This window comes from Sebastes fasciatus, chromosome 18 (genome assembly GCF_043250625.1).
Source record: "Sebastes fasciatus isolate fSebFas1 chromosome 18, fSebFas1.pri, whole genome shotgun sequence".
NCBI lineage: Eukaryota > Metazoa > Chordata > Actinopteri > Perciformes > Sebastidae > Sebastes > Sebastes fasciatus.
In genome coordinates this window covers 19,781,915-19,801,407 of record NC_133812.1, presented here as the reverse complement: position 1 = coordinate 19,801,407, position 19,493 = coordinate 19,781,915, and the positions used below count along the sequence as shown (strand labels likewise).

The window sequence follows — 19,493 nt, the reverse complement described above, 5'->3', positions numbered from 1 at the left end:
GTAGTAATTTTAAGCCCAACCATGATGTTTTTTTCCTAAACCTAACTAAGTGGTTTCGTTACCTAAACTTAAAGTGTTTACTGCGACCCAAAAGTGACGCCGAGGGGTCGTTAAGCACGTGTTTAGTGCAACAGAAAAAGTGACACAGAGGGGTTTGACAAAGCGTCAGATTGTGACTGACGAGTTGAGATGAGAACGCGTTGGAAGGGTTCAGGATTCAAATCTCCCGACTGAGCCTCAAACCAGCCAGAGCCGAAGAAAATGAGCTCAGACTGGTTTAATTTTCACTTCTGGAATCTGGACAAATCTGAACACGATCTTGTAGTTTAAGCTTGGGTGTGTGTCCTAACCTCGCCTCAGACAACACCTCCCACCTACTGATGGCTACTACCGTGAGCTGCTACTGCCTGAGCACAGTCAGCAACAATGGAGAGCTTCTCACAATCAAAATGTGAACTGTATCCTGCCTACAGACCAAGAAGAAGTCCCCACCGAGCCAAAAGGAAAGAAATACAGATCTTCAAACCCTTTCTTCTACAGATCAAAAAAACATCTTTGTTGCGAAACACAACAAAAATGATTGTGGATAAACAGGAAATAGTGATGTGAGGCCACTGCAGGTTAACTCCATCTCAATGCCAGGAAGTGACTTCAGCTTCCTGTGCATTAGGCAGCACGGTGGCCATAGTTGTGTCCACTACAAAGCTGCTTGGAACCAGACGAGATAAAACGGAGAATGATGACTGGAGTGGTTTGGATGGGCCAGTGGGCTAAAACGGATTTATTCCACATTGTCGTCTGATTGTCATGACGCGGTTTTCTCCGGCTTTTCGCTGGATTTTTGTGACTCATCAACACTGGGAATAGACGTGGTTTCCTCCAGCAGGAAATACTGCAGATGGAAGGGTTGTTAACCTGTACATACAACATCAAATCTCCTTTAACCGTCTCCTCTATTCATCAGGTTGACATATTGACCCCCAATAATGATAATGAGCAGCTGAATAACTTAAAACATGTAGAGGGTGTTTTCTGAACGTTTTTTCTCCATCACATTATTTCCTTTTGGGAACCGCGAGCGTGTAGAAAAGCACGTTAATCCAGTCTTGCCATTTCCTCAGGTATCTCTGGATTGTCTGAAAGGTCTTAACCTACTTTTTTTTTACCGCAAGCAAAGTGCTGAAAAAAATTGTTGTGCATTGTGCAAAGTAAAAAGTAAAAGGCGAGTTCTAGGCTGTGGCCTGGAGGGAGATCCTGTCAAGACAGAGGTGCAGAACAAAAGCTATACTCCATATCAGCTCAAAAAAAAAAAGTGTATTTGTTGTCAGAGAAGCTTAGCAGCTGCAGCAGTTTTATCAAAGTTGGCCTGAGTACATTCTTAGGACAGGTCAGAGAGGGGACATGTCGATTAGAGGCTAATCACAAACAGACAAAGTGGCAAGAAAAGATGAATGGATCAACTATATGGAGGGCACTGATTGGTTCTTTTGTCCACTTTAATGTCCCTTTTCTTTAAAAGTATATCGTGTTTGATTAAACTCAATCTCCTATTTTATATTTCCATAATAACTGTAAAAAAAAAAATAAGGATTAACCAACAGGAAAAAGGTGGCAACACATGAGTTTAGGTGGGGTTTCCCCTTCTGCTGCATCACTGATTAAAAGTACTGACAAACAAATGGCTCCTGAGTGAGCTGTTTCACAGGTAGTTATCTTTATAAAGAATGCCCTATTGTTCAATCACTCACTAACACAATTACAGTAATTAGCATGTTTTCTTTTTTCTTTTCTTTTAGATTTGTCTAACTGGTTTTGTCTGAGATGCAGGCATGTCTCTTCAGGTGATCATGACAGAATAACAACTCAGAGCACAGCAGCTATGTGTGTGTTATTATCTCTCCTATACTCTACCTGTATTAGACCCAAGAGGAGGAGAAATGAAAAACTCACCAGCAGGGTTTCCAAGTTTAGAGCCGACTGTGGGTTCCTCATGAGAGACTCCAGCTTGTTCAACCGGCTCTCCAGTCTGCTCTCTGCACCAAGCATGATTACAGTGTCTCCAGCTCAATATTAGAATAAAGAAAATACAGGAACACCTGTAGGCCAGTCTGTCTTCTCTGGACACAGAGGCAGCTCAGCTCAGCTCAGCTCCTCATGTCAGCTCTGGACTGTAAACCACCGCTTCAGTTAGTCAGGTTAATTATTTATCCGCTGCCAAAGTCCTTTCTTTCATTAATATCTCCAGTGGAGACCGAGAGGAGGTTTTTTGAGGGCCGAGTTGAAGGTGAAGCTTCACTTCCAGGTGTGCGCCCAGTCTGCTGCCTGCCAGGTACAAACAAGCAAATCTGATCCGACCACAACGTGTACAACAACCTGGAGGACAGACAGGAGTCAAGCTGGACAGCACCACTTCCTGCTGCAACTATCAAACTAAAACTACACCTCAAAAACAAGCTACTAATGTTGACTAATAGAGAACATAGTAAGGATATTATATCAGAATTATAAATTACAAAGTATGATATAGGTTATATATATTTATCTATAATGAAGAAATAGCCTTCTCATTTAATATTTGTACTTTTTGTAAAATAAATATAATATCTAAACTACAAAAATGTAAATAATGAAAATATTTTAAACACATTTACATATACATATATACATACTTATATATAGACCTAGGCTACATCTATCCAACTAAAGCTACACCTCAAAAACAAGCTAATAATGTTAACTAATAGAAAACATAGTAAGGATATTATATCAGGATTATAAATAATAGAAATGGGCTTAGACATATTGAGTATGATAAGCTATACATATTTATCTATAATGAAGAAACAGCCTTCTAATTTAAAATTTGTACATTTTGTAAATAAATATAATATTAAAATACAAAAATGTAAATAGTAATTTTTTTAAACACATTTACATATACATATATACATACTTACAGAGAGACCTAGGCTACATGTGTTATTATTTAATTACAAAATAATGATTAACATAATTAAAAAAAAGTCCATTTAGGCCTCCTAGCTTTAAGGATAGTCAGAATTATAAATTACAAATATTGAGTATGGTATGATATAGGTTATATATATTTATCTATAATGAAGTAAAATAGCCTTCTCATTTAAAATGTTCACATTTTGTAAATAAATAAAAATATCTAAACTGCAAAAATGTAAATAGTGAAAATATTTTAAACACATTTATATATATATATATATACTTACATACAGACCTAGGCTACATGTGTTATTATGTAATTACAAAATAATGATTAAGATAATAAAAAAAAGTCCATTTAGGCCCCCTATCTTTAAGGATAGTCAGAATTATAAATTACAAATATCGAGTATGATATAGGTTATTATTACATATTTATCTATAATGAAAAAATAGCCTTCTCATTTAAAATTTTTACATTTTGTAAATAAATACAAATATCGATACTACAAAAATGTAAATAGAAAAAAATATTTGTAACACATTTACATATACATATATACATACTTATATATAGACCTAGGCTACAAGGTATATCAGACTAAAGCTACACCTAAAAAACAAGCTAATAATGTTAACTAATACAGAACATAGTAAGGATATTATATCAGAATTATAAATAATAGAAATGGGATTACAAATATTGAGTATAGGTTATACATATTTATCTAAAACAAAAAAAAAGTCCATTTAGGCGTCCTAGCTTTTTGGACCTTGGGTTGAAAGTAAAAGTTCAAACACAAATTAATTATGTAGTTTATTTATTATTTATTTTTTCATTATTTCTTTCATACCTTTATTATTTCTTTTATTTGTATTTCTTTTCATTCTTTTATTTGTTATTATTTCTTTCATTATTTTATTATTTTCTTTTATTTTTTACTATTTCTTTCATTATTTCATTTATTTTTGTATTATTTCTTTTATTTGTGTATTATTTCTTTCATTCTTTTATTATTTCTATTATTCTTTTAAGTTTATTTATATACTTTCTTTCAAAAAAATATTTTCCTGCTTTTTTTCCCCCCATTTTCCTATTTTTGTTTTATGTGTATTTTACATCAATTGTGAAGCACATTGTAGATCTGCCCCATTCTGTAAGAAATGTGTTATATAAATACAACTTTAAAACTTTTTGAAATTAGACTCATTTTGTTAATGTGATCTGAAATTGAAAAAGAAAAATTGAAAAAATCCCACAGAAATAATAAAATAATAACAAAACACAATGCTGCCACAATACAGCATGATCTCATTGGTACAGTAAGATTGATTCATGCTTTTATTTTGAAGGCAGAACCTTGCATCCGGTTCTATGCTGCCTAGGTGTAGCCCAGGTGACTTGACAACCATGAGTCCAATATCTGTTCCCTTTTTCTGTTGATAGTGAACTGAGAACTCTGTCCAGCAGCAGTAGGTCTCTATCTTACCCAGGAAAGTGGCCCCAGGCTGGGTCACCACTGGCCTCCTGACTCCCTCCAATCACTGCTCCCATCCAGTCCTAACCAAGCAGGAATTCCTGCTCTCTTATCTCATTGATCAGTTTACCGTCACAGCTCAGGGCCTCGACCAACTTCCAGTATTTTAGGAATGCTGATGCACTGCTTCACAGACACGCTGGCACTAAAAATAGAAGTTTACAGGGTTCACAGTGTGGTAGCAGAACTACACCTCAAAAACCTGGATAATTAGGAATAAGAATAATATATAATATGAATTAAATAAAACAAAATTCAAGTACAAAAATAAAATAAAATAAATAAATAATAAAAATGGTAAAAAAAAAAAAAAGACTGTGAAAAACACCACATTTTCTTGCTCTTAGAATAACTTTTATTTATTTTACTTTACAAAGAAGTCTCCGCCAAAGCTCTCGGTTACTGAATCTATATTCAAATACAAACAATCTGTGAATAATCTATTCAGACAAAGTGGGCTAAATGTTGTGACTGGGGAGGTCAGAAAGTACCAATGAATTTCAGGCAACAACATTTCTGACACACAAGTATTTTTTTTTTTTTTGTCCAAACATTGGATTAACACACATATACTGTATCAGGTCAGTAAATGGCAATGATTAATAAAATGTGCAATAAAAACCAATAATGGCAGTCTCTTTAAAACAACGTCTTTTTTTGGCCGAGCAGAGGACCACTTGTTGACACCACGGCTATTTGCGTGGAGTGATGTCATCACTGACCAAAGTCCCCCTGGCCAGCTGAGGATGACTCTAACGTAATGGCATGACCTGTGGTGAAGATGTAGACTGGAATGAGTGGGGACACACACACACACACACACATACAAACTCATGTAGTTTTGGAATGATGGCAGGGGTGGGTCACATTTGGAGTTATTCTAGGAGTAGGGCATGATAGCTACTCATCCCAGGGGACTGTTGAACTCTTCATCAAGAAGACCCTTTGGTCTTCTTGACACTGTTGTAATGGTGAACAATAATTAGGACGTAAAGAGAAAATAATGGCAGCGAGATGTGGAGAAAAAGCTATCCACTTGGCATCGGATATCAGTCAGCTGGCACTGAGTGCGGTGTTATGTTCTGTGTACTCATATGGGTCTCAGCAGGCTGCCTATGTTTCTTGTCAACTAAGGGCAGGTGCAAAGTTACACAGTCAAACACTGCTCTCTAGTGGGGATACAGTATACAAACATAAAGAAGAGGGGGGATTTAATAAGAGCTTCGGCACTCACAAAATACAATCATCAAAGAAAAAACAAATGAAATAAAGCATATTTTTTTGTGAAAATCTACAGATGCATCATCCATAAGTTAATATAACATCAAATAGTATCTGTGTAACAAGAAAAACTGAAATTTTACAATGGGACAAGTGTTGACAAAGTGATCTATGTGGATCAAATCTCATCAGGTATCCCCTATAGAGGGAACTGTAATACTGATCGCTGCACACTACAGCATTTGACGGTTGAGTATAATACCACATTTGGTAATATTACCAGCCTGATTTTTTTAGAATCTTCTGATCAGAGCCAGTGACATAAAAACAAAAACATAACAACTGTCATGTGCCATGAATGTTGAGGGCTTTAAAGCAAACAAGCATGGCACTTGGCGCTAAAAGTGATTCAAATTGGCAGATCGGGTGAAAGGTGAGGGGCCAGCGTCATCTTAAGTGTTCACAGACCATCTCAGCTACTGTATATCAGTAGGTGTCCACTCATATGTAGGTTTACTTTGTTTTAGAGGAGGCTGAGGGAGCATCCTTTCTCCTCAGAGATTGTGGAGAGTCGTCTCTCCACACAGTGTATAAACTGCCCGATGATAAAGTCTTAATCTCCTCTCCTCCCTTTGAAGGATGTGAGCAGAGTGGGGAATCACAAGCAATCAGTTGTGAGGAAATCGAGCCTCAGAACGAGTGTGTTACCGTGTACCGTATTTAGATTGGGCGGCGAGGCGGAGGGGAGAAGGGCATACTATATTCCTGGCTGTCGGTCAAAAAAAAAAATTAAAAAAAAAAAAAAAAAAGCTCCTGAAGTCTGAGCCCCCGTCGGCCAGGTAACCCAAAACCTGGAGTGGGGAGTCAGCGTGGGATATGGGGAGAGGAACAATGTGGCTCTTTGTGCGAGCCGGGCAGGGAAAACAAACCGTTTCCCCTGGAAAGAGATCATGTTCAGGCTCCATCTGAGAAGACCACACAAGGCTGATCAGAGCCCTGTCTGCTGTGTGGAGCGAGGAGGAGGAGGAAGAAGAGGAGGAGGAGGAGGAGGAGGAGGAGGCGCATCTGGGCAGCCACACAAACACACACACAGAGACACTTTAGGGCAGACAAGGGGGGGGGGAAGATCTGAGATGCTCCGTATCAAATGCTCCCTGAACACAACATAACACCAGCAATACTCTTTGGTCCAAGACAAAATGTGTGATTGTGTTGTGTTCTCCCCCCCGACGTTGACTTGTGATAATATGGCCATCTGGACGTCTTCCCGGGTTGGCACCCTGCTGGTCTACAGGCAGAGCAACACTCTGGTGGGCTGAGGGACAGGCTGGAGGGTGTTAGCGCTGGCGTCGTCCACAAGAGGGCGTGGCACTGAATCTGGCACCGCCATACAGTGTTAAACAGGGAGTCTGTTCATTAGGTGGAGAGAGTGAAAAAAAAACAGAAAAAGAAGGAGTGGTGAGATGTTATAGATTCCGGGCTGATTCTAATAGCCATTTCTAGGATATCTTATATCAACCCCTCCCGCTCCGGACACTCATTCCTTTAATCCACCTATTCTACATGAACGCCGAGGCTTTTAGTCGTGTCAACGCTGTCGCACGGGGCACTATCAAACCAAGAACATCTGGCCTCTTTCTCTCTCACACACTTACACAGACATTCATTCAAACACACACATATTATAAACGTAAACAGACGCGCACACACTCTCATGTAAGGGCCAAACCAGGGTTCTGTACTCCCTCTGTCCCATTGCGTTTTAGTTTCAAACGCTCAACGAATACCCATGTGGTGGGATCGGATTACACGGGGCTATAAAATATCCCAAATAAAGACAGGGGGAAAACTGAGACGAAAAAAAACAACGGGCTGTTTCCTGAGGTGAAATCCTTCACTTGGCTGCTGATCCTGTCAGAGTGGGATATTATTTTAAAAAGACTTTTAGCAGTGGAGACAATAGAACAGGACAGCAATGTTGGGCTCAGAGCACGGAGGTGGCGAGCTAAAGTCGTTCGCATGCGGCAGCCAGCTCCCATTACACACAACGCAGGGCCATAAATCCGTCTGCACGACACAGGCAGCACGCTGTGATTTCATATGTACTGGTTACTGAGGGGACGCATGGAACCACAACAAACGACAAAGAGTAAAGGTGGGAACTCATTTGGTGAAAGGGAACCTTGTAACTTGGACACATCTGGGGTGTAAGATAAAAGTTTTTTTTTGGGGCTTTCTCTATTAATTCTACGCTGACCCGTGGAGAGGAAAATGGAGGGAAAAACAGGCCAGGTGAAATCTAAAACCACCTCTGTAATATCAGCAGATTTAATCTCAGGACATACAGTAAAACGGTAACATGATCTGGTTATGGCGAGGACGACGGGTGGTGTTACAGCCATTTGGACTACCAGTCAGGCAAATCAAGAGGTCCTTTGATTGGTCCAAAGTAAGGAGGATTTTCTGCTAACATCAACATCTGGTTGGCAGGGGACAGCGGTGGTGAGTGAAAGGGAGGAAAAGGATTGGAGGAGAGTGCTGAACTCGGGAGAGTGAGACGAAGCCAGAACAGGGTGTCATTATGACATGCGTAATCGAAAACGCTCCGGTTCTGCCCCTGTGTTTTCTCGTGAAGCCCCAGAGCTCTATCGCAGCCGAGGGCTGGCTCTCATATTCGCAGCGCCTTATAGTCTGCCTGACAATCACCTCTGTCTCTACGGCGACCTCAGAAACACGCCTCACCATTCGCACTGCAAGAAGCAAACTTTGGGGTCACACTTCACTCGATGCGTCTGTCTGTCTGTCTGTCTGGGTGCCAGGTTGGACGGACCATCCCAGAACCTCAAGGTCACGGCTTTTGATTTAAGCAGCAGCCATGTGTCCTTCACCTACCACCTTCTCGTCAAACTCCCCCTGGATAAAAGCATCAGCTTAAATGTAGAAATCTATCCATCCCTCTTAAGGAGACACTCTCTTGGCAAAACGGAGCCTACAAAACTGAGGCTGCCATGCAAACAAAGCATTGTGACTGTCAGGTTGTGGTGAAGCGATCGCCTTTCAAAGTGACTCTCGCTGTCTGTGCCCTCCACCTCCTTCCTCTGTTGTAACCTTAGAGCCCAGAGGAGTGCCAGGTTACTGGGATTCTCTCTCTTTGGCGCCATGCTGTTTAGTGACCATGAGCATACTGCGAGACCTGTGATTAAGCTCGCCCGCTGTGTGTGCAAATGTGTGTATGTACGCGCGCATTTTCCAATCCCTGGTCGAACGGTGTTTAAAAATAATTGCCGGTTTTTAATTTAACCAACGCAGAATGCCACGTGGGTGGGGGTTTGACACACAGAACAATGCAGTGGGATTTAGAAAGCTTAACTTGGTATACTCTTAAATGTACCTGACGATCTCTGACATGCAGTAAAATCCCACCCATGGGCTACTTGATATTACTCAGTAATATCAGATGGAACTGCTAGTGAAAGCAATGCTATCTATACTTTCCTTGTAACAGAATCTCTCACCTCCATCCTCTACTTATTCTGATCACGGAGTCGTAGGCATCGCCTCTTCAGCGCTGGCTCCATGTCTCCAGCACTGGGCATGTTAGCAGGGCTCCGCAGGCTACCCTTGTCCCTGAGTTTGGGCAAGAGCAGCGGGGCGGTGGTCCCACCTGTCTTTGGCGCTGTGGGCAGAGCGTAGGCATGGTCCTCATCAGGAACATGGGGGTCCTCTCCCACCTCCCCGACTATCGCTAAGGGCTCTTCTGACTGACCGACTGGGCCCTCGACCTGCGCTGGGCCAACGACAGAGCACTTGTTCTCTTTGATGGCCTCCAGCTCGCTGAGCGCCGGGTCGGGGGGCGGCGCTTGTACTCTCTGGGATAGGGGGGAGTCCGGACTGGCGGGTGTGGACGAGGAGGACATCTCGTTTGGACTCGGGGCGGAGGATGTGGCGTCGTACGGATGGCTGCTCCCTGCGGGGCTGTGTGAAGGTGGAGGAGTGTGGGAGTCCTGGAGGTGGTAGATAGTGTCATGTGAAGGGGACTGTGGTAGAGGAGGGGTGGGTCTGATGATGTTGTGGAGCCCTGATCTGGTACCCTGCCCAGGTCCTGACTCTCCCAGCCCTGATAGGTCCACCACTCCATTGGCACTGGGCTTCACTTGGGTCCTTTGAAGAACCCTTTGGATGACTTGTCGCTCTGACTGCTGCTGCTGTTGCTGCTGTTGCTGCGGCTTATAGTCTATCAGCCCCTCTGACCCTGAGGCTGGGCGGGGGGATTCGTTGTACTGCGTTCTGGGAGAGGACGCTCCACTGTGGGGTGTGGATGTTGGGGACGGGAATGGCCTCTCCGATTTAACCCAATCTGTGTTTGGTGAAGGGAGACCTTGAGATCCAACCAATTTGTTGGCTCCCAATCTGCAGTCCCCATCAGAGATCCCTGGAGATGGCGGCTTAGTAGCCCTGGACCTACCCCGGTCTACCCCATCTGGCACCGGCTGGATAACACCACTGTGACTTGGAGTTTCTACGGGTGCCTTAGCAGGGATTGGAATGGGGATAGGAATGGGTATGGGGATCGGTAGGGGAACAATAATGGGATAAGGCACCAAGATAGTAGGGTGGGGCAGAAGAGGGCTAAAGGAAGGAATACCATAGTTCATCATGTGGTGCATTGGGACAGGACCTCTTTGCATCATGTTCAGAGGAGGGGAGTGCAAGCCAGGGAAGTAGGCTCCCGGGAAGGGATGCATCATCCCAGGGGGGTTCATGGAAGAGGTCGGGTGCTGTAGGTGAGGAGAGTGAGGCGGTCTGTGGATAGGGCTTGAAGGGGGGCCCGGGTGTCTAGGAGGGTTGGCATGGGGGCTTTTTAAGCCCTGAGCATGAAGAGGAGGTCTGATAAAGGGCATGTGCATTTGAGGTATGTGCTGATGTTCCAAATGGGGGCGAGGGTGATGTTGAGGATGAAGGGGAGCAGGGTGGGGTGATACCTCCACAGCAGGGGGAGGAGGCTGGATGGGTCTCTCCATTGTCCTCAGCCCAGAGACGGGGATCTTGGAATTAGAAGAGGATGCCTCTGAGGGGGACATGGAGGTGGATTCTGCTGATCCGTGGATTGGCGTAGGTCCTCTGGGGGAAAGGTTTCTATGACGGGCTTCTCCCGCACCGCTACTGCCGCTCCAAGACTCAGGAGTGAGTAGCTTTTGCCCGGCCACGATGGCGTCCGCCCTCCCCTCCTGGCTGGTTCTGCTCGGACTGGAGCTGGTGAGAGCCGCGCGGGCCTCTCGGTAGAAAACGTCCATCTTGTACTGATTCAGACACTTGGTGCTGCAGAACTGGAGTCGCTCCTCGCCAGAGCCGAAGTCCAGGTATTCTTTAGTGTGACGGACATGCTTGCACCAGTCGCACACCTGCGGCACAGGGGAGAGAGACTGTGGAGGGTCATTGAAGTGACATGATCCGAGCTGGATACTTTTACAAATATGCATTTTTTTCTTGTAATTTTATATCATAATAATACTTTACATGGGAAACAAAAGATACATCGATAGTGTCCTCTTACTCTGACATTGCTGTTTATCTTTAACACCAGTCTGGGCGAGTCCTCCGTATGGGGGTGCTGAGGGGATCTCTCACCGTGGAGGTCTTCATCTCTGGCCTGACAGGGGAAAAACCACAGTGTGACATGAACCACTGTGAAGCAGTTTGTCAGACCTGAACTCACCCTACTTTTGATGGATTCACTCTCTAACTCATGGTGACGTAGCTGCGGTCGCTACACTGTAATCATTCTGTGGTCATTAAATCGAATTTGAGCTTCTTACATAACAAGTGCAGAAAATAGCTCCGAATGAATCGCCTTGTCATCGAGGTTAGAGGCAGTTTGAACTTCATACATGGCACCAAACCCTAAAGGTCAGTACAACAAAGGGGGAATCACTGTGTCGTGAAACAGATACGATTCTACAACCGAGTACGGAGATAATGCAGGTGATGTATTGTCATATTATTAATGGCCTTGCCCGTATTAATATAGGAAAGACCTCTTGATTCATGTAAGCTGATCTGCAGCCGATCTGAGTGCTCCCCCATCTCTGTAACCCACTGAGTCGTGTTGAGTTACGAAACATGAGGCAGCTGAAGGTAAGGTATGCACTGAAAGTGGACACCTCGCCCCAGGCCTCCTGGCCTTCCTCTCAGACAAGCAGCAACAAGCCAACGGCAACGCTTTCCCTCCCCGCCTCCGAAAAACTAGAAGGATTGTAGCACGCAGATGCTGTCCGGCCCTCCTTTTTGTCTCTGTTGTCGTGTGAATGAACCCTCCACAGTATAAACAACAGTGAGGGCGAAAGGCGATACAGCTGCTTGTCACACCGCACCTCTAAAGAGGGTATATCCGTATCGTAATGGAAGGTGAAAAATCACGGCAATGTGCACCAGAGCGGTTCTCCATAGCTGTAGCTTTCCTGTCCTCCGGACCAGAGCCACTTAATGGCCGGCCCCTCCTCCATTAACGCGAAACTGATACTAAGTGTCCTCTACAAACTTTGACCTCCCTCCTTCCATTCCTAAACTGGGTCCTCCACAATAACTAGAAAGTGTGTTCTCAGAAATCCTCCCTTTTTACGAACCCCGTAAATGAATCCATCAGGTATGACCTCACTGGATCAGGAGTATCTGTTTCTGAAGGTCTGTTTACCTGCCAGATGATGCACTGGGTCTCCTGTGTATGGAGAGTGACACGAACTCTGTCCATATAATATATATGTGCATTTGTGTGTGAGAATCTACTGAACTCAAGTCTACAGATCATTCAGCACCAGATAGGTATCGGGATTTTCAGCATCTCACCAACAAGCCCTACCTAAATGTTCATGACCACCAACAGTGATGCTGATATTTATCTCACTGCCTCTTATACTGTATATGTTCTTAATATGCCTTTGTACGAAGTATTTCCTTTTATTATTGTAATATTACTTATTATTTTTAATGGAGCTACAATAAACATCTTGAATCTTGATATGTACTGTATACATTTTCCGTTTACCACTAACCTTATTGCGTTTGAAGTAGGCCCGTCTGCAGGCAGCGAAACACTTCTCACTGCAGAAGCTCTTGAGCTCCGAGCCCATACATAGAGAGTAGCGTTTCACCCCTTCCTTCTGGCACCAAACGCACACTATCTGCACATTCTGCACATCTTCCACTGCAGGGGAAAAGCAGAAACAAACATTTGAAGTCAGTTAATGAGTGCAGTTTGCAAATGTTTTACTACCCAGCTTTGCTAAAACAGCGGTGTGTGTGGCTGTTGACTTTAGAAGTAGGGCTACAACGAACGGTTATTTTCATCGTCGATTAATTTGTTGATTATTTTCTCGATTAATCTGTGAGTTGTTTGGTTTATAAAATGTCAATCAGTGTTTCCCAAAGCCCAAGATGACGTCCTCAAATGTCTTGTTTTGTCCACAACTAAAAGATATTCAGTTTACTGTCATAGAGGAGTAAAGAAACCAGAACATATTCACATTTAAGAAGCTGGAATCAGAGAATCGATTATAAAAATAGTTGGCGATTAATAGTTGACAACTAATGGATTATTCGTTGCAGCTCTATTTAGAAGAAGATCTTTTAAGGGTGAGACTGGTGTTGAGTATTTCAACAGCCATATTAGAAGTCTTTACCTCTCAATATCTGTGAACAGCAAAAGCTAAGTACTGTGTCATTATTTAATCTCACCAAGAGACATGAGTCAGCTGTGCTCTTTCTTTTGACCAGGAACTGATCTTTTAACCAATTATCTGATCAAGTACATGTTTGAATATTGTCAGTATGTTAGAGGATCTTGGCCTACAGCTGGATGGCTTCCAAAACTGTCAATTAATCTAAGAAGTCATGGGGGCATCATCTTTCAGGGAGGCCAGAGAACCTGCTGCACCCCTGTTATTTCTTATGATGTGAACCACTGCTTTGTGCGGTCCGTAGGTACATGGACCCTGACACAGTTTGAATGATTTTGACTCTCTATTCCGGCACACTGAAAAAAAACAATGAAGACACTGAGCATATAGTGTAAGAACTGTAGCCCTTTTTATACTGTACAGGACAATGCCAGGTTTACAATTCCTACACTGCTCACCCTGATAATACTCAAAATAAGGACATGTCTATTTTAATCAGTTTCATTTTAGACCCAATATGCTGGAGTACACAGTCAAAACAACTGAAAATGTGTTACTGCTATAGAGTATCAACATCAAGTTGTTCAGATTAACTGAGTCGACTCCTCTTGAGCTGGCTTGTGATGTGACAGCAACATCGTTTGCAAAGTAATTAATCTCAGAAAACTGTTTTTTTACATAAAGCAATAATAAATCAACTTAAAAAATCAACAGATAACTTAAGGTATTACTATTTCTAAATACTATTTTGCTATTATTTAGTATATTACTACTTCTATGGATATTCAGGAGCCATGAGCCTATCCACACTTCTGACCCTGCAGTCTGACTTTTCACATATAAACATAATACTAGTCATGTATTATGTGTGAATCTGGGGGCAGCGACGCTATAAGATAAAATGACATCACTTGATAGTATAGTGCGGTAGCCCACTACCTGCTGATGGCTTTATAAGGGGGACAATGACGGGGGCACTCTTGTGCTCCTTGGAGGTGGTCAGGGACGAACAGGTTGAGGAAGAGGAGGGTGAAGAGGAGGGCACACTGGAGGACTCTCTCTCTCCGCTCTTCATGGCGAGGACCGACTGGCCGACTTTGGCGTCCAGGCTCTTGAGTTTTGGCAATGAGTTCTCTGAAACACAGACATAATATAATATCATTTCATGTAATACAATAGCGTAAACCCACAGTGTGTGGCTGACATGATACTGTAATAACTTTAGCGCCCATAACAATGCCCTACACTGATTCTCAGCACATTCGTACAATAGATGTATCTGAATGAATGAAACTCGAGAAGTACAGGAGATTATGTTGAGCAAATTTGAACAGTGACTCAATGTCTGCACTGAAAACCTGCCCAACCTGTTAGTGTAAATCCAAGAAGACTGTTCTAGGAGTGAACTGTTGAACACCTGCCCTCACCTTTTAGCACAGACACATGCTGACGCCTCTCTCTGTAGTTCCTGATCTCGTTGGCCTCCGAGTCTCTGAGGTCAACCTTGTCGTAGCCGTACCACCCCAGCAGCTCGTTCATGGTGCTTTCTGCAAACGTCTGCATGAGAAAAACAAGAGCAGAAGAAAATCACTGATTAACGCTCCATGTAAAGGGATAGGGTAACTGAGCCATGGCCCAGCCTGCGAATGGGGAAATTGTGAGAGTACATCTTAAGGTTGTTAGTGGAACTTTTTATCCTACGTTAAACATAATCAGACCTTCCTACTCTGAATCAATGCGAGGGATTCTTTCTCAGCCCCGGCCCAGTTTGGGGGAAACGAATACGGGCACAGTGGAGTACAGTATGACGCTTTTTTCCATGATGTATTCGAGTTGTTTACTCTTGCTAAATCGGAGACGGAAAGGTTTAAAACCTAACACCAGTGTGAAATCTATGAATCATCCCTTTTGTTTATCTCTTTTAATTGGAAAAAAGAGGGAGAAAAGAAAACTGTTCCCCACAGATGGGATGTGTGGTCCCACTTTTTTTTTTATTACGACCAGATGAAAAAAAAAAATGAAAAACACAAAGGTCTCTCTCTTTATCCACCCACCTCTCTCTGTGGCTTTTGGGAGAACCGGATTGGAGGAGAAACCTGATCCGGAACGGGCAGAAATCAGAGCGGGACACCCTACACCACAGCGAGGTCCCACGGTTCTCGGAAATGCCCCACTCCTCTCTCCCTTCTTCTCTCTCCAGTGTCCACCACACTCTCACTCTCTCTCTTTTCCCCAGCCTGCCCTGTCCCTCCCCTCGCCTCTCTTTCTCTCTCCCATCTTCACCATCCTCCCCTCCGCCCCTGCACCTTCCAGCCCTGACACCCGACACAGCCCTGCCTCTCAGGTTTCACCCTTTTCCAGCACAGCCACAGTCTGCTGTGGTGGTGTTGTAGTGCTGTAGTACTGACTGCACATTCTTTCCCCTTGCTTTCCTCACTCCGACCTCTGCTCTGCTCTAGGGCCTCAGAGAAATGGATCTCTCCCTTCGCTTGCTCACTTTTCTGCTGTGTGTGTGTGTCTGGGAGAGAGTGTGTGGGTTGAGTGCAAGCAGTGGTATCATATCCAGCTAAATATGCCTAACGATGATTAAAGTCAAGTATCCGGTGTCTGGTGCTGCGCTCGGGTCTGACGTGGAGGGAGTAGGTCCGAATGTGGTGTTGAAACAGATGTATTACAGAGACAACACTACAGGCTGGACCTCAGCTGAGCTGGAAATCAGTTTGCCTGCCTTCCTGTCTGTCTTTTTTTTCTCTCACCCTCTCCTTTGCCCCGTTTTGACTCATTTTAAAGGTGCACATCTCTTTGATTTTATGTTTCACATAAAGTTGGATATCCTCTCCCATATGCAGCTCAGTGTCATTTCCTCTTTCTGTTTTCTTGCTAATGAAAGACGGGGCAATTTTTCTCTTTTTTTTTCACCCAACCCCTCCACTTCCCACAATGTTGTTTTTGTTTCTTTTTGGCAGTTCAGACAAACATCTGCTTTGTGAGAGTGACAAGCCATATCCCAAACCGCAGAGAGGGTTGCAGCCAAAGGCAACAAACCGGGGCCGACCCTGAGATTCAGCCCAGGCAGGGCTCTCGCATCAAGCGGGGGGGATAGCGTTTCACATGTTTTGATTAAAATTAGTTAAGTTGTAACTCTACACCTCCCCTGGATATCAAACGCTACAATCCAAACCACTTACAACAAAAAAGAGCACATTTCCTCTCTCTCTCTCTCACGAAAAGGCCAGAAGGATCTCCTCCCCCGTGGAAGAAAAAACTTGTCTTTTTAGATTTTCTGAGCTTCTGCTTGAAGGGAGCTTCAGATATCCCTTACCAGCACACAGTCAACACTCTCAAATAGCCAGCGTCCAAACCCAAACAAAGCAGACTATCCGGGGATTAGTTTCCATGCAGTAATAGGCTCTGGGAGGGAGTCATGTCTGTTACTGTGATTTAACTCTGACTGTCCTTTAAAAGCAACTAACAGAGGAGACATTCTCTTAATGAACATTATCTCTGAATAGGAACTTTTATTTTGGTGATATTTACATCCTTTAAAAAAATTGTGTGACTTTAGTGTTTTTTTCCCAGTGTAAGGCTGAGGTAGGGCTATTTAAAGGATATAAATGCCCTCTCTCTTTTGGTAGGCATGAGGGCAAGCCTCTGTGGTACAGCAAGTGTGTGAGAGAGCGAGGAAGAAGTGACGCACATCTGGATCTCCACTGGACATTACTGGTGTGCGCGTCCGGCCACAGCTGGCCTGACATGGCAGAGGCCAAACTATACTCTTATTATCCACTAAGAACATCTATAATTAAAAGTGTGTGACATTTTGAGTTTATATTTATAAGATATGTTTATTATGATTCCTCCAAAATGGTGCAAACTTTGAAGATCCCAGTGATTTATTTTCTAAATCTGCAGGCAAAGGCCAAACTACTCTTATTATTCATAAAACATCTATAATTAAAAACGCCCTGTGTCTCTGTGTGTGTGACATTTTGAGTTTTTTATTTATAAAATGTGTTTTATTTTGATTCCTTCAAATGGTGCAAACTTTGACAGTGATTTTTCTTTCTAAATCTGCAACAAAACTATCTTCATGACTGTGTGCGTAAAAGGAGACACAAGGAGAGTATTCACAGAAAACAGATATGTGTGTGTGATTATTCCCAGCATTGATCTGTGCGCACTTCTGTCTCTCTAGAAATAAGACGTTGTGCGCGTCCAGAAGTTATGGCTCAGTCAACAACAATGTCTCACTTAATAAATAAAAAAAAAGTGTCACACAAAGTCTCACCTTCATCTCCTGGTTGATCTCCCTCTTTACTGGGTGCGCAGGTTTCCTGCTGCGTTTATTTTCCGGTGGTCTCCCTTTCTCCATCTCTGGCATAGTCCTGGTCTTGGCTGGATCCGATCCGGATCAGTGTTGGGTGTCAAGCTGGAGGAGGTTTTTTTAGTGGAGTAGCTCAGAGTGAAAGCTGTCACTCCCGTTGACAGCGGCTGTCATTCCCTCGGACGTCTGAATCCCTCATCTGGAGCTTCGCACCAGTCGAGTCCGCTGAAGTGAACATGCGTCTCGCTCCGGGCTGGAGGCTCCGCAGCAGAACAATCCGCTCTCTCTCTTCTCTCACACGGTCAAGTACCTGCAGGTGACACAGACAGGGCTTCCGGTTAGGACTTTCACAGTAAAATTACAACCTAAAGCATGGGTCAGCAACCTTTACTATTAAAGGGACTATTTGTAACTCTCAGAAATGCTTGTTAACAGCGACACCTGTGGCCGTTAGGTCAACGAAAGTTAGCGTCGGGCTCGCGCTTGTGCTCGCTCTAAATAGGCATGAACGAGCATTGCTCAAAACTGTGAGGCGCCACACGTCAGCTAAAACCACAATATCACTCTATATTTCAGCTGCTTGGCAGTAATGTTAGCTGACCAGACGAAGGTCTCTCCATGAATCACTGCTGATCCTAGTGTTGGCTTTTCCTGCTTCAGCAAAAGCGAGTCGGTGCCGGGGCTGAAGCAGGAAGAGAAACGTTGTCGTCTCCCGACAGCGCCCGCAGAGAGACACTGGCACCCGGTCAGAGACGATAACGTTACTTGCTGCGGAGCCCTGTCACTTCACAAGACACGGGAAACCTCTGTTGGTCTGGAGGAGCTGCAGCATTTATTTCTGCACAAACGTCCACTAGATATTCTCAGAGCTAAACTAACTCTTCTGCAGTGTGTAGTGAGCGCGCATGCACGTCTAGTAGAGGTGGAGCGAGACGGCGAGAACGCGCGCGGTGTGTGTGAGTGAAGGCAAGCAGGCCGGCAGATGGGGATGAGACTCCAGCCACACACGAGCGCGCATATGCGAGCGCGCATGGGATCCCGACCCGGTAGATTTATACCTGTAAAAAGTTACAAACAGTCCCTTTAAAAGAGCCATTTTAGGCAAAAAAAATTAAAAAAATTCTGTCTGGAGCCGTAAAACATTTGAGCATTGTGATGAAGGTAACAGTTTATAGTCTAAGTATATAGTATATAAGTCTAATGCAGTGAGGGCCAAAGTGCAAATGTACTACGGAGTATTATGGTCACATTAAGGGAAAAAACATCTGAGATTTCCAGAATAGTCATAACTTTACGAGAAAAAAGTCGTAATATTGCGAGAATAAAGTCATAACTTTACGAGAAAAAAGTTATTATATTACGAGAATAAAGTCATAACTTTATAAGAAAAAAAGAAAATAACTAAATATATATTATATTATCATTCTATGATATATGAGTTATTAAAGGAAAAGTGAGAAAGGGGTAGGGAAATATAATTTTTACTTCTACCTACTCCTTTTCGGACACTATTACTCTTGTTTTGTTTGTTATTATTTTGTATCTGTTTTTATTTATTTTTATGTTCGAAATAAAATCTTTCAGTCATTCATTGCCTACAAGAGTTCATAAAAGTTCATAATGTGAGCTACACAAGAAAATACTACACATCTTCTAAAGTAAAAGGGGGGATGTTTAGCTCCATTATTTGTGTCTAAATAAAGTTTGCTGCTCTTTTGAAGTGATACATTTTCCTGCTTTTATTATGAAATCAAAATCGCCTATCTTCCTGTCTGGTTGGTG

General features: G+C 43.2%; 2 protein-coding genes across 7 annotated transcripts in view; both read right to left on the bottom strand.

Annotated features, from left to right (window-relative positions):
• The window catches only part of LOC141756308 (rho-associated protein kinase 2-like), a 32,516-nt gene extending 30,171 nt beyond the window's left edge, over positions 1–2,345 (bottom strand). For all 5 annotated transcript variants that reach the window (XM_074615936.1, XM_074615937.1, XM_074615939.1 and 2 more), the window contains exon 1: positions 1,951–2,345. In XM_074615936.1, coding sequence (XP_074472037.1) covers positions 1,951–2,046 — 96 coding nt within the window. In that variant the 5' untranslated portion in view covers positions 2,047–2,345. The remainder of the gene's footprint in view (positions 1–1,950) is intronic.
• A 2,480-nt stretch (positions 2,346–4,825) lies between these two features.
• Positions 4,826–17,999, bottom strand: LOC141756096 (sine oculis-binding protein homolog). Of its 2 annotated transcripts, none has more exons than XM_074615582.1 (7): positions 17,676–17,999; positions 14,815–14,944; positions 14,327–14,521; positions 12,764–12,915; positions 11,269–11,364; positions 9,230–11,137; positions 4,826–7,123 (listed from the first exon to the last, which is right to left on the bottom strand). In XM_074615582.1, the coding sequence occupies exons 1-6, from the start codon at positions 17,766–17,768 to the stop codon at positions 9,239–9,241; spliced, it is 2,565 nt and encodes an 854-aa protein (XP_074471683.1). In that variant the 5' UTR covers positions 17,769–17,999; the 3' UTR covers positions 4,826–7,123; positions 9,230–9,238. The 2 variants fall into 2 exon arrangements, with proteins under 2 accessions (XP_074471683.1, XP_074471684.1); XM_074615583.1 differs by having other exon boundaries at positions 9,230–11,116.
• Positions 18,000–19,493: the final 1,494 nt, after the last annotated feature.